At 38.9% G+C, this 16076-nt stretch overlaps 1 protein-coding gene across 3 annotated transcripts in view; it reads left to right on the top strand.

Moving 5' to 3' along the window:
- Positions 1 to 16076, top strand: part of LOC115044612 (CUB and sushi domain-containing protein 3-like) — a 203345-nt gene that overhangs the window by 82505 nt on the left and 104764 nt on the right. For all 3 annotated transcript variants that reach the window (XM_029503737.1, XM_029503739.1, XM_029503740.1), the window contains 9 exons: positions 621 to 777; positions 2629 to 2820; positions 5322 to 5448; positions 6864 to 7066; positions 7809 to 8000; positions 9058 to 9196; positions 10547 to 10734; positions 11089 to 11283; positions 14079 to 14195. In XM_029503737.1, coding sequence (XP_029359597.1) covers positions 621 to 777; positions 2629 to 2820; positions 5322 to 5448; positions 6864 to 7066; positions 7809 to 8000; positions 9058 to 9196; positions 10547 to 10734; positions 11089 to 11283; positions 14079 to 14195 — 1510 coding nt within the window. The remainder of the gene's footprint in view (positions 1 to 620; positions 778 to 2628; positions 2821 to 5321; positions 5449 to 6863; positions 7067 to 7808; positions 8001 to 9057; positions 9197 to 10546; positions 10735 to 11088; positions 11284 to 14078; positions 14196 to 16076) is intronic.

Below are 16076 nucleotides of genomic sequence, written 5' to 3' on the forward strand. Positions count from 1 at the left end.
AGATTATACGTACTCGTAGAAATTCATTCTTGTGGATTTAAAAAGAACTTCTTCAAATAATTTCAATTTGTTGCATGGTCCAAAAGCTGTGCTAAAATGATAATGAATAAAGACTGAAAATGCAATAAGGTTTCGTAAAACAAACAATGTAAGTGCCTTAATTTTAGTTTTGGGAATTCACTGGTATTAAATGTATGAAACGCTAACAACATTTACACACGCACTCAAAACATTTGATAAAAATATATCGAACAGTATGATTTTAAGAAAACAATCAACTTTACCTCTCCCCTTTTTCTTTCTTTCTTTCTTTTTTTTTTTTTTTTTCAATATTTTGAATCGCACCATCACCCTACAGTAGATTAATCAGCTCTGCAGAGGCACACTATGAAATCAATAGGAGGAACAGCACCACTTAAGACATTGTCTTAGCAATTGGGTGCCGTGTAAGACAGAATATACGCTACTAATTGCTGCTTTTTAATAGTTATTCTCTTTCTAATTGTCACTCTCTTTTGCTAGTAATATTTAACTCTTAATATCATCAATACGCTTGATCCTAGAAAGTATAACATGAAGAAGCATCACTCCACATTATGTCCCTCTCTGACTCTGACCAGGTATATGATGGTAAGGATGCTGCAGCCCCACTCCTTGGCACCTACACAGGAACATTGATGCAAGGGCTTTCCCTCACCAGCACCTCCAACTATCTGTGGCTGGAATTTTACTCCGACCACGAGTTGACAGCGGCAGGATTTCGGCTCGCATACCACAGTGAGTCACATCTCATTTCCCTAAAGCTTTTCCAAATTAGTGAATTTAGACTCACCTCAGGAGCCAAGTATCTCAAGTAGCAGAATTTAAAAGTAAATTTTAATTGACCCTCAACCTGCTTCACAGTGTCTTTCACTGTCAGGGTATCCATTAAACACAACATGGTCTTTCTGCTCAATTCTTGCAGGAAAATTTGCTTTTTATTCCCTCTGCCTTGCTCTATTTGAATCCTTTTAACTTATTTTTCTTTGATCCTCACTTCCTCAGTGAGGGTCTATGTCTCCCCAACTGTTCCTTGTTAAAATAAGTGAATTATTGTCTGCATCACTGTGTGTGTGTGTGTGTGTGTGTTTCCAATGTATATGCAAATACAGTATAGAGACAGTGTGCCTCCACATGTGAGTGAGTGTATTTATATTGGAAGTTCTGGTCATTGCTATAAGTGGGCCAGTAATATATGGGCTTTGTTTCTCCCTGTAATTGGCTTGCTGACTGTGTATTGTTTGCAACTGATTGTAATTTATTACTCTGAGAGGATGTTTTGGTGACACTGCGTTTTGCAGTCCAATTTAAAGTGTTTTTGTTTTTCTATTGTAATTGAATGCCCCTTTTTTAAATCTTTTTGTGAAACTGTGGAATTTTTAAGGTAGAATTCAACATAGGCATTGTAAATCTGTTTTGAATTGAAGACTTTGAAAAGTTTTTTTGGTAACTTGAATTTACTATACCTAGGCCTTTAATAGCTATGTTAAACAGGGTTAGGGTTATAACATGAGGTTTGTTATTATTAATGAAATGTTTGAGGATTTAGATCCTGACAGACCTGTAAAAGCTACTTAGTCATCAGCAATGTTTACTCTTTGACAGTAACCAAAGAACATGGCAGCATCATTTAAATGTAACTGCAATTAGTTCAGAGGAAATGAAATTTTAATTACATGATGCCTTTTTAGTTACAAAATAACATAATTAAGTATCACATAATTGGATTCAATTTCAGATTATTCAAGGAATTTGCAAAAGGTAAATAACCAGCACATTTTATTGATCTCAAACTGGAGTCAAGCAGACTGAATAGGCATTTTCAATTTAGAGAGGATTGACTGATATATGAACAGCAAGAAGGTAAAGGGAGGTTGGGGCATTTAAATCTTGTCTGAACATGAAATCTGATCGCGTTTTCATGACTCTTCTACCGAAAGCACTGAGGTAATTTTCTAAATGTGAGGAGTAACTGCTGGAGATTTATAATGGGCATGACACTTGTTATACTACCTTAACATCTGGCATGGGCACGGACCTCGCTGTGAGAAGAGGCCATAAATCAGCAGGGTTGGGTTTTATGTGTGGCTACTGTTGCTGCATAACAGAACACTAACCTTTACTACCTGAAAGAGAGGGACTCACTTTAAAGCCATGGTCAAGTTCAAACATGGTGAGTTAAAGAGTTATTCCAACAATTTCTTGTTTTTGGCTTGTTCATTTAGTTTATTCCGTTTGTAATACTTTAACTGTTGCGAGCAGCCTGGCTGCCACTCAATCACGGTCATGTGCACACACAATTAAACATGGAATTGTGAAGAGTCTAATTGTGCGCTGTCAAAAAGAAATCATTTGCTGGCAAGTGATTCTGTACTTTGCAGTAATACGGCACTGAAATTAATTATTGAAGCTCAATCAATACCTCTTTATAAATCAGGTAAATTGGACTGTGTTGTGGTTTACAGATTGGATCTCTCAAATCAGCTTGGTGCCATCCCTTAATTCTGTGTTTGTGGTCTTCAGGCTATCTCATTCTTCAAGTCATGTTTTCTTCTGTTCTCCTGTCTCTCCTAACTCTTACTTGTCCAGGCTTTGAGCTATCCCACTGTGATGATCCAGGTACACCACAATTTGGCTTCAAAGTCAGTGACCAGGGTCACTTTGCTGGAAGTGCCATCACATTCGGCTGTGATCAAGGTTACACCTTGCACGGCAGTGGCATACTTAAGTGTATGACTGGGGAGAGAAGAGCATGGGACCACCACCTACCATCCTGTATAGGTAATCCTTTCTGCCTATATCTATACTTCTGTCTTTGTCTGTTTGCACTCTTGGTTCAGGCCATCATGTTCATCTTTCTCTCTTCTTCAGATGTATGTTTATTATTATTCCGACCAGGTCGACTGTCAGTGTTGTTCAGCTAGGTGTTAATCCCATGGATTTATCCCGACACGATTTCCACTTAATTGAACTGTGTTAAAAGGAAAATACACTGCGAGTCATTTGAAAGATAATAGAAACAGCTCTGATACTTTATTGTGAATCACAGGTCTCTCATTGTTTCTTTGATTAGAAACTGGGTATAGTATGGGTATAGATCCACAAGAACTGTATTTTAAAGCACTCTGAATTGCCATCAAGTGAAACCTTGCCGAATTATCAGTATTCACCAATATGTGCTGTTTGCCAATAAATCGGTGTTGATGTGAATGGCACTCAAAAGATGCTCTGAGTGTTGTTGCTGCGTAGTTTTTCCCTTTGAGGACACACAGCACCTATTTGGGAGCATGCGTGTGAACGTTACAAATGACACCAGCTGACCCAAATGGAAAGTTAACCACGACTGAGATCTTCTGTAGTTATGGTAAGTTGATGCTTTACTCAAATAATAAATATTCCCCTTCAATTCCGCTTTTAGCCCAAATGATCTTGACCAAATTCATGCCAGCCATGCCTGATTTAGCTGCAGTAATTTTTTAAGTATCTGCCAAACATCAATGGTGTAGGCTACTGTGGACAAACTTAATTGTAGTTTTATGGATAAAACTGTATGGCAGTTCTAGCAAGTAATAAAACAATTGTCTGATAATCAGCTTAAAAAATTGTCTGGCAAAATGCTCACAGCAACTTATAATGCTATACATTCCTATTTAGCTAAGTATTGTCCAAATGAATCGAATGGCATTATTATTTATTTATCAATTATTATCATGAATAATAATAATACTACTACTACTAATAATAATATAATTTATAAGTACTAGTAGCAGCAGTATTAATATTCCTGTTTATATGTCATTGCTTTTTTGTTTACTATTTTGACAGACGGCAAGTGGTAAACCAAGTAAGGGAGTGCTTTACCAGAGACCCATCAGGCGGAGTGATATGCAACATGTGCAAAAGCTCCTTGAGCCAGGCATCTGGCACAATCAAACTTTGATATAATTTCTTGTACCTTTTTTGTTAAGAGTTTTATTTATGGCAATAAAACAAGTTTTATTTTTCAACTGTACAATGTCTCGTTATTTTAGTGAGGACTTTCAAATAACAGCAATTAACAAATGTGAGGGAAGAAACTTGTTTATGAAAAAAAATCTGTCAATATATCATCCCCTCTCTCAGTTTCTCTTTTTTATTTATTTATTTATTTTTTTCCCCAAACATGGAAATCGGTATCTACCTTCAAAAGTTGTATTGCTCGGGCTCTGCTATTGAACTTTCACTGGAAGGCCAGATAATTTAAATACGATAATCCACAAGCAATTGATCAGCATTTTTCCAGAAGTGTAGGCATAATTATCAGAGCTCTCATATTGAGTCATTGACATAATGTACAGCCTTGGCTAGACTTTCATATTCAGAACATGCTGAGGCAGAGAGACAGAAATGATAAAGCTATTACCCGCATGCTGCTCGAGTCTGGGAAGTGTTGTTAGGCAGTGTCTTTTTCTTGATGTCAAGCAGTGATGGATTAGGGTAAAAGATGATTTACAAATTCAGTACCTGTACAGAATTTCACTTGCCAGTCTGTTGTTCAGCCTTCCTCGATGAAATGCACTTCTTTTTTCAGTAAAATTACTTAATTTTTCCATCCATTTACTTTAATTGCTAGATTATCACCAAATGGTCAACATATTGACAATGAGCTACTAAGCAGAATATGCTTAGCTGCTTTCCAGCTACTTCTCCAGGGCCAAATCCTGGTTCCTGTCAAGGACATCATGATGCTGTTTACAGCCCACCACTGTGGCTGTTTAATGTGATTTTCCTATTAACTAACTGCTGTTTGTTCTATTATGTAGATAGTGAGATGATAACCAGGGGAGAGGAAGCATAGATTGGCTGATAATATATTCCTTAAGTCAATAACATTAGTTGCAGTGTCCTTCTGCAATTCAGAGAGAGTGTGTGTGTGTGTGTGTTTGTGTATATATATACATAGACTCTGGACACATTCTTGAAAACTTAATTAATGGGACCATTAGGAGGCACACTTAGAGAGAAAGCATTGCATTTGTAAGTATCTAAGCTCTTGATGCAGTCCCCTTACCTCTTTGTAGAAAAGGAAAATAGCTTATTTTAAGTAGAGCTGTTAATTGTTCTTCATTGTAGCCTTTGAACCTCTGTAATCTTTCACAACATGATTTTGTTCCACATTTGTTTCAATAACAGACACATTTATTTTAGCATATGTGTCTCCATTTGCTGTTGTGGGTTTGCATTTTTTGGAGGTTTTCATGTATTTTGTATCCATTTGTGTGTGTGTGTGTGTGTACGTGCAGCTGAGTGTGGTGGCAGCTTCAAGGGTGAGTCTACAGGGCGTATCCTCTCTCCCGGGTACCCCTTCCCATACGACAACAACCTGAGGTGCACCTGGACAATTGAGGTCAACTCTGGAAACATTGTCAGGTAACATTGCTATTAAAATAGATATGGGATACAGGCAAATTTCTGCATACTGTACCAATGATAATTATTAGCTGTTTTCTATGTAGAAGTCTTACAGCGTTTAGAAAACAATTGTCATTTAAAAATATTATATAATATAATATAAAAAGTATGCTATGATTTGGCCAGCAATGTGGCATAGTGGTCAGCGCTATTGCCCCCCAGTAAGTTTACGGGTTCGGTTCCCGGCCTGGGGCCTCTCTGGGTGGAGTTTGCATGTTCTCCCCGTGCCTGTGTGGTTGTTGGTCTCTGTCTCTGTGTTGGCCCTGTGAGGGACTGGTGACATCTCCAGGGTGTACTCAGCCCTGCGACCCGGAAACGGATAAGTGGTTGAAGATGAATGAATATATGCTATGATTTATGAAAATTTGCAGACTTTTTATAGTATAATTTCTTATAAAATGAAGGATAAACTGTAAAATTCTTAATAAAAAGAAAAAAACAACAACAACATTTTTCTTACTGTAAAAAAAAAGTAATTTGTTAGCTATGGGTTTAAATCAACTCGGTTGATTTGTGGCAAATCTAAGAGAGATTTGATTGATGTTATCAAGAGACTGCAATTTATACAGAAGGATTTTGCCTTCTGAACCAATGGGAAATGGGAGTTGATTTGCATGCATCTTAAATTAACCGAGGTCATCCCAACTTGACCTGATTTCAAAAGATTCGAAGAGGAAAACAACCTTAAAACGTTGTGAGATTCACACAAGATTTTTTTTAACATGGAAAAATTCTCCTCTAAAGCTAGACTTCATCAAGAGAAACAGCCGGCAGCAGCTCCATTAACAATGATTGGACGTGGGACTTTGCAGACACTGACAGCACTCAGGGGGATTTTCCCAGGGCATGGAAGCATTTATTTATTTATTTATTTATTTATTTATGGGTTGAGAGCTTCTTGTATTACTGTGAAATTAAAAAAGAAAAGAAAAAAAAACCCAAAAACGCTTGGGCTTGGAGGTCGAAGTAAACATGATACTATTTCATAAAGTTGGCATCACATTCTTTGTCAGAGGAGCTGCTCCGGGCGATATTTGATGAGACTGCAGATAAGTCTCTGCTCTTGTATCACTAACTTTGGATTAAATTGATTGATGATATAAAATCTCAACCGAAATGCCCAAAAGCACGGGAGACACTGTTTCTGGCTAGATCTCTCCTTTGAACTCACTTTAATCTAGTCAAGTTCAGCCCTTGTTTCCCTTGCCTTCTCGGGGACATTTGTTTTTGTTGTCATTGCGCAAGTGAGCTCAGCTATTACTAATTCCACTTGATCTCAGCGTCACTGATCAAACACTATGTTAAAGGGAAGAGCTATCAGAACTTATTTTGAACAACGAAGTAACAATCTCACCTGTGCTCACCTCTGCCAGCCTCCAGTTTCTTGCATTTGACACGGAGGCATCCCATGACATCCTGAAGGTGTGGGATGGTCCTCCTGAGAATGAGATGTCGCTGAGGGAGGTCAGCGGCTCACTGCTGCCTGAGGGAATCCATTCCACTCTCAACGTTGTCACCATTCAGTTTGAGACTGACTTTTACATTACCAAGTCTGGTTTTGCCATTGACTTCTCCAGTGAGTAATTTCTCTGTAATTTCGCTTTCTGTTATAGTAGTTAGCGCATTTTCGTTTCAATTACCTGCAAGTCTCAACAAAATACATCAGGTTTATCACAGAAGTACATGAATGTTAAACTTAACTGCGTATAGATTCAGGATTGATTCTGTTCCAAAGATGCTTCACTAAATAAGCACCTGGCTGTAGCAGTTCCACAACATCTCATATGCGCCATGTATGATGAATTTAATGTTTTAATTCTATTAGTTTATTACATTATTAGAAATATATAGGAGTGGCATTAATGAAAGAATCAATTATATGGTCCTCCCTGCATGTTTGAAGCAGAAATTAGTTTTTAGAGTCGTATAGTGTACTTAAAACCCTGTTTGCCAAAGCAAAAAAACCAACATCAGAAAACTGCAATATACTTAACTTTGTTAAGTCTCTCACGAAAATCGGTCAAGATTGGAATATTTGAAAAAATCATCAGATTTTACCAGAGCTTTCTTGTAGCTACAGGCTGCTCCACAGCTGTGGTTTAGGAAAGCAGATTAGGAAAACATGGCAGGATTTTGACTGATATGAGTTCGTAATCTGCTCTGTGGTGTAACTCTGTTTGTGCTACAGTTTCAGCTTGACAGCTGTCTGCCGAATGATATGAAACTGTACGCGTGTGTGTGCTGTTGTGCTCACTGATCCCCTGTACATTGCATGCACAGGTGTCTTTATGTGTGAGTCACATGTGTTTGCCCTTCAGGTTCGCTTGCGACAGCCTGCAGAGATCCAGGTATACCCATGAATGGCAGCCGGAATGGGGAAGGGCGAGAGCCCGGCGATTCTGTGACCTTCTCTTGTGATCCGGGATATGAATTGCAGGGCGAGAGCAGAATCACCTGCATCCAAGTGGAAAATAGATACTACTGGCAACCCAGCCCTCCAAGCTGCATTGGTGAGAGAGAGGAAGATAGTGTGAGTTAGACAGAGAAGCAGGAATGTTTGGAGGAGATAGAGCAAAGTTATAAGGATTGAAGGAGGTGGAGGAGTAGAGGATAAAAGTGAAAGAGATGGTGGTAAGTGGGAACTAAGAGTTTTTCTATTAACTGGCTGCAGCAGACGTGATAATTCTTTCAGTGATGTCTTTAAAATATGTTGAGGATAAACAAGACTCGCAAGATATATTTGACCTTTTGCCAGCCCTTATGTGGACAAATCCACTTCTGTAGGCAGTCAAACACTGAGTACTCTATAGTCTCCCAATACATTGTTGTATTAGAGCTTAACAGCTAATTTCTTAATAATGTAATTGGAAATAATTACACTAAGTAGGTCCAAAGAAACCTAGATGCTCTTGACTCGCTGCCAACTGGTCTGACTGAGGTCTCTGGCCAGGGAAGGGCAAGGCATTTATAGGTCTTGCATTGCAATTACAAGATTGCGTCAGTGTGCATAATGTAATGCCATCAAGGCTGTGTCAGTTATTTAAATGGCAGCTGTCACTCTACTACTTAAAGGTTCTCGCACTACATAAGAGCAACATACTCAAGCTAACAGGTGATACGTAAAGCTTTTATGACATTAGTTACAGCTAGACACAAAGAGTATGCTCTCACATACTGCGAATGGTAAATAAAAAGCAATACAAAAATATAATAAATACAAATATAAATAAAGGAATCACATAAACCTCACATAAAAATCACATAAAAGGCAACAAATAAAACTCCAGACAAGTTGTTTGTATATTAATTAATGAGCTCGAGGATTCATGTTCTGCAGTAATAAATAGTGGAAAATATAATTAATACAGTAACACGAAGGAGGAGCGAGGAATAAAATTCTGCCATGTTTGCCATATGGATCGTTAAATTGATAACATATGAGGACTCACGGCATACCTTTCTAAAACTGAAAGCACTTAATCAAAGACTTTTGCCGACAATCAAGGACTTTGTGATTTATGCATGCCTCTTTCTCATTCAGCTGTAATATCTCCTTTATCTTTCAAGCACCCTGTGGTGGAAATGTGACTGGATCTTCAGGATTCATCCTCTCGCCCAACTACCCGCACCCCTACCCTCACAGCAAAGACTGTGACTGGCTCATTGCGGTCCACTCTGACTATGTCATTTCTTTGGCTTTTATCAGGTAATGCGAGAGGCGGGCACACCTACCTTACTTTCTGTAGTTTCTCTCAGTCAAAACGTGAAGTGAGACGAGACCAAATGAAATTAGTACAATTTTTATGCTGTTATGGAGAGCAGTAATTAATAAAGGAAATGTACAATGCACAATGAAAAGTGGATCAGATAAAAAAAAAAAAGCTAGACAGTAAAAAAAAAAAAACAACTATGCTATCCCCCATGTACATGGTCTAGTGGTTTACAAGATGAAGCTCTCACTAAACCTGCGGTATGTTTTGTATCCTACCTGAAAAAGAGCGGAGCAGGTCTCGGTGGATGCACAGTAGCTCAGTTTGTGCTGTGGAATTGCTTGTTTTCTGCAGTGGAACCAGCTACAGCATCATAGTATTGAGCAAAGCCGGCGGCGTGTGTCAAGCAGAGAACCTGAGTTTGAGCACAGGTGTGATGGGAGATAGGAGAGAAGCTGCAATGCCTCCTAACATTTAGAAGGCAGTTATTGCGGCCACAATGCTCAGAAGTGATGAAAGATTTTCTGACGGAATGCTGTATACTGCGGGCAGTAATGAGTGCAGGTAATTTCCTGCGCTCATACTCACACCAGAAGCCTTACGTTATTAATTACAGTCTAAACGTGCAGCAGCAAAACTGGAGGATGAGCCCAAAGGTCACGGGGAGTATTCTCTTTACTGCCGAGTATTATACTGTAAGTCTCTTTATGGAGGCCAAGAAAGGCAGCAAAAGCCCATTTACTATTTCCACACTCTGACCCGCTCTCCCTCCTCAGGAGGAGAACTAGGGAAATTCACAATTTTTCTTTTTCAACTTTGTCCTTCAAAACAAACATCTAATAGAGTTAGTACAATACTGACTCCCTCTTGGGAATGCCAAATGAAGGGATGGAGTTATGATTTTAAATTGGAGTTGCCTTGATCCAACTCGAATGCAATTATCTCCAAGCTATTTACATTTTTGTCATAAACCACGCTCATTATTTTGAAAACAAATGCTCGTCTCTCTCTCACTGCGGCATGTCATTTGATATACGGTGCTGCAATATGAAACGATCTTTTCGCACTGCATTGCCACTGCCGTCTGGGAAGATTTTGTGCCACAGCAGTGTCACAACAATTTAATCTCCTCTCACCTCTTGGGGGAGATATCTTTTTTTATCTCTTTGTCTGGAGATGCAAAACAAATCGTTTGGCATGACTCAGTTCTAGCACTGAGGTGCACACTCTCATTTTGAAACCCTAATGCATTCTAAATCGCTCATACAATCTGTACAATTTGGTGGTTAAGACTTGCAAAATAACAGTTTTATCTGTCGTTTGTCTGTTTCTTTCACTTTTTACAGCTTCAGCATTGAGCCCAACTATGATTTCTTGTATATCTACGATGGGCCAGACAGTAGCGCACATCTGATTGGCAGTTTCCAGGACAGCAAGCTTCCAGAGAAGATTGAGAGCACATCCAACTTCATGTACTTAGCATTTCGCAGTGACGGCTCTGTGAGCTACACTGGCTTTCATTTGGAATACAAAGGTACTCTGAAGCCTTGTGCAAGTGCTGTTCTCTATGCATTTTTACCGAATATGTTTATGTGTTCCAGCAGGGGATTTTGTTTTCTACGTAAATACTTGGATTAGTAAACAGTCTTTGATGTATGCTGCTGTACACAATGACTTTTCTTATGTTGATGCCAACTGTGAGCATAATCTCTGATTCCCCCCTATCCATTTCTTCTGTGACTGTTACTTTTAAAAAACACAGTTTTGTTAAATCAAACAGTCGATTGCAGCCTGAAGAAGTATTCATTATCATCTCTGTTTAATTAGAGAGCTCTCTCATTTTCGACACTTGTCACTGTCTTAAAAGCTTTGTTCTTCTGATTGGCAGCAAAACTGCGGGAAGCGTGCTTTGACCCAGGGAATGTGATGAATGGCACTAGAATGGGTACCGACTACAAGCTGGGATCTATGGTGACATTTCATTGCGAGGCTGGCTATCTTCTTCAGGGCTACTCAACTCTTACATGTGTCATGGGCAACAGCAAAAGACCTGAGTGGGACAGAGCCAAACCAAGCTGTCAAGGTGAGAAGCTACACGCTGACAAAGATAGAGGGCCTCAGAAAAAGAAGGCTACACTCAAGCTGTTTGACACTATTTGACACCAGAATTGCGCTGTGTGGAAATTTGTAGATTTGCATTTCTTGTTCTTTTCATGCACACTGCAAAAAAGGTGCAGATATCAGTCAAACGTTTCTTAGGTCCAGAAATTACACACAAAAACCCTGCATTGCAAATTAATCTAGGCTTTGGTATCAGCCTGAAATAAATGATGGATGAACGATGATCATCCTGACTGACAGAATTAGTTAACATAAACAATTTAAAATCTTTGTGGATCTTCAATGTGCAAATTCAAGTTTCTGAAATTTTTAGAACTCTACAATTTCAGTGTACAGTATAAGACGTGCTACTGTTTATTATTCACAACCAAATCCAAAGTGCTGACATTTAATACAGATTTGCAGGATCGGAATGATCACAGTGTCAGGGTGAGGTGTGAGAAAATGAGATGTGAGGAGTTTCAAGATAAGTAGCCAGTGCTCTGGTAGCATTACAACATTTTTAGTACTTTGTGAAGTATTTAATCAGCCAAGCCTGAATTATATTCAGCTTTCATTTTCAGCAGTGAGGAATGTGGGCACCCAGTCTCACACCAAGGAGCTGTCCATTACTTTGACAGTTGGCACCGGTGTAACTTCACTGAACAGCCCCGGGGTTCATCAGCAGCACTCCATTTAGTATTTTCACTTCGAGGCCAGTTCTGAACTGATGACTTAACTGGCTGAAGGGGAATACTAATGGCTTCCTTTACATTATTCAGCAATTAACTGAAGTTAACAGTAGATGGATGGATAGGTAGACAGCATAATGAACAGCAGAGATACTTCAAAGATTAAAAGGTTTATGAGTTCATATCCTCAAATTCAGGAGCTATACAAAAGATTTTGGGTCACAGATTGCATCCTAGCCACATTGCGTTGACATTATTGGCCAATAATAATCATTGCTAATATTAAGTTAGGTATGCCAAAGAAATCACAATGCTTCCTCCACCATAGATAATTGGTAAATTCTAATAAATGTATTTATCCTTCCTTTTACCTATTGTTCTGCACTTTTCTGCTAACAGAAAGAGTGTCAGAAACATGCAATGCATCAGTGACAGCAGTGTATTGTGTGTGTATTGTTTGTGTATAGTTTGGACTATGGATGCAAACATGGCTTTATTTGTCATGTCTTGCATTCAAGCTCACACCTTGGTGAAATAGATTTTATGGCTGGGCCAATATCTCAGTTAAAAAAAACAACAACAACAACAAGCAAACATTGAGACACCTTCTCTGGTCGCTGCAAATCTGGAATTCTCATGTATACATGGCCAGATATGGCAACAATTTCTAGGAACATTTTGGGGGTTTTTGAACTTTAAAGATAATCTAAGAAATAAAACTTGATGATGACATGACTGGGGCAGCATTCCACTGCTTTAACTGCTTATTTTTTTCTGGAAATAGGGTTATTCCTGAATATCCGTGTCCATTAGTACTTGACCCTTTTTCCACTGCCATTAATGAACTATTGAAGCATATATTCAGAACTCCTTCTTTACTTTGGTGCTCCTGATTTGAAAATAATTGTTCCCTCCATACCTCAATTTCCTCACCTACCATGGTGTTATGGATCCCATCCTGTCTGACTCAGCAGCCTGAATGAAGGTCCCGCTTGCCATCCCCCAAATATATTTGATTTTACATCTTGCTACGCCAGCATCCAAACATTGATAAAATGCTCAACCACCTTTGTACATTAGCCGCTCTGTTGACTTTTGTTTGTATTCTCAAACAGTAGTGACATGGGCATTATGTGGGCCATATGGGATTCAGAGCAGCTGGTGACAGCTTCTCTCTGACAAATGAGTGTTTGTTTACAGTTGAGGCTCCCCCACCTGATGGCTTGGTCCATGAGTTCTGAGGCAACTCCATTAGAAGGCCTCTGGGCAAATTAGATACATCATTAAGAGTTTAAGATTGAACTCTGGGATGTGACGCAGGTGCAGGACAGATGACAGTTTATATTAATGAACCTGGTCACTAATTGAATATCTGCCTACACTGTATAGGTATAGGTTTACGAGCTACGTGCAACAAGGGCTTTAATTTTTTGCTTGTTTTTTTTTTTTTTTGGAGAAGACGGGCTATCATACTTTACCATGGCTTAGACAGAACAAAGTGTACTACTAACACAAATGGAGAAGTATTTTGATTTTCTAATCAAACAAAATTGTGAATAATTATCAACCAACTTTCAGACTAAATCTGGAATGTTTGTGAGCACAATCTGAAGACTAGAAGAGTTCAATCTCAAAACATGCTGCTGGGCAGTACTGGGTGATTAAAGTCAGGCATGTGCAACTTTTGTGATTACACGTTTTCTTGATTGATGGTGTTTTTCTGTATTTCTAAGGCAAAAACATTCTTTTTCTAGTTGGTTGGGTCCCTTTTGGGTTTTACACTGTGCACCACAGCTCAGGCTTCATTGCCTGTGTGCTTATAACTCACTTTACTTTTGTCCCCAAAGTGTCTCTCAAACATCAAATTATTTTGGGTATTCTGGCCAAAATTACATTTAACAACAACTGAAAGTTCAAAGGTGACTTATCATCTCATTTTGTGCCATTAACTGCATACCTGCACACGTAGGCCTGTTCAAATGGATTTGCTCATTTTATTTTATTGCTTTATGTCCCCAGATACTGTAAGCTGGTTACTCCACGTTTGTTAACTGTTTCTCTGCTGCTGTCTTTCCTGTCCCTGTAGCTCCCTGTGGAGGCCATTTCACAGGTTCAGAGGGAACTGTGCTGTCCCCAAACTACCCACATAATTACACCAGAGGCCAGAGCTGTGTTTATGACATCTTTGTCCCAGGGGACTTTGGTAAGGATTTCAATTTTATCACCCTTTCAGAAAATTGTTCCGCGAGAAAGATATTTTTTTGTTTTTTTCTGGTTTATCACTTAATCATGAGTGTAGAGCAGAGACAATAAAGAAATGGAGTCTTATTCTCAAAGCTTAGTTATGGTTGACATAACTAGCTACCAAACAAAACGTTCAGACTTGCATAATTCATTTCCCAGTAGCACTTAATTTGTGTTTAATTAATTTATGTGTTTTGCAAGTTTGGATTGCTTTGCGTAATGGCTACCTACACTTTTTCCATTGTCTATTTATAGGCTTGTCGTTTGTTGTAAACTTCATATCTTAAAACTGAATTGTCGTGATATTGGGCCTTGGTTACAAACTGAATATATAGAGGTCAGTGAAGGTCGCTGCTATTACTGACAGCAGAGCGTGTCTGATGTAATCACATTCAATCAGTATAAATTTGTGAGGGTCCCAGACCAATATCCTGTTGGTATGAAATTTTTGCAAAACACCTGTGACTTTTATGTATGAGCTGAAAAACAGCCTGATGAACGGCAGTATTCTGGCTCTAGCAAGTGGTGTGAAAGCAGAATGGGATCAAGGCAAACAAAAATTGATTAAGCTGACATGAAAAATGCACTGAAGTATAGCTCAACCAGGAGCAAGGTCAACCAGCCAAGAGCAGTGAGGAATAGATGGAGCAAGCAAATGCATGGATACTCAGTTTATCCAAGCAAAGAACTCTCGGAGAACTATATGTGGTTGTTAGTCATAAAGAGCTGCTGAAATCATAAGCAAGGCTTTCATTCTGTAAAGCTCTGTTCTTACGAAATACAGAGTAATCCCCTGTGTGATGATCCAGCCCCAAAGTTTACATCCTCTGCTACCATCTTCGACTGTTCATGGAGTGCAGAAAACCATGGCCTTTTTATTTTAATAAATATTGCATGCAAAATCAGCCTTTGCCTAAACTGACTGCAAAAGCTTAATGGAGCGTGGAAGTCGCCAAGCGACATTCCCACCTGGGCCTGTGAATTTATTCCAGCGTCTGCAAACAGTGAGGCTATTGAAAAGTTCTACTGATGATAAAAAAGACGGCTGGGGCATAGCCTGAGCGATTATTCTCATTGCATTCTTGGATTCAGAGCTTGGCCAGAACAAGCTGAAAATGTTTGGAGTACAGCTCCAGTTATGCTCTAACCAGAAGTGATCTAATCCAATTTACTACTAATATGTGAATCTCTCTAGTCCTATTCGTGTTTTCAATCTTCAGATTATATATATATATATATATATATATATATATATATACACTGAGAAATTCGCCTTTCCACCAGCTTCCTAGCTGAGTCTAGCCTATAGGCAGCATTACAGTAGAAATCACATTTCAGTGTCTAGTATATGGGTAATTGAAATTTGTAAGCGCCTAGGCTAGAGTATCAAATGTGTCTTCGTCTGGCCCTCATATGACTGGCAGTGTACCATAAGCCTTTGAGACATGGTGTCAACCAGGTTGAACCAGCAGTAGAAAGGTCTCTGGGAAAATTCATGACTCTGGCCAAGTGACCTCAGGGTTTTACACCTTTGGGAGCAGCTTTATGTGGACAGAATGTCCTTATGTGTTTTGCTGTCTAGGTGTAGCTACAAGTGTTAAGACCTACCCCATTACAGATATATGTATTGTATAACGTTCCTGGATATTTGAAACATGATATGCCAGAAACAGGGTTAGTGTCAGATAAATTAGCAGGTTCAGACTATAAACCATTTAAATGGATTAAAATGTGTATTTTACACAATTGTTTGTGTAGCTGATAAAGTTAGTACTGGCATGTTGTCTTGACAACGTGTTTGACTAATGGTTGCCAAGGTTGCTATATCCTCACAAAACCT

Source organism: Echeneis naucrates, chromosome 6 (assembly GCF_900963305.1).
Source record: "Echeneis naucrates chromosome 6, fEcheNa1.1, whole genome shotgun sequence".
NCBI classification, from domain to species: Eukaryota; Metazoa; Chordata; class Actinopteri; order Carangiformes; family Echeneidae; genus Echeneis; species Echeneis naucrates.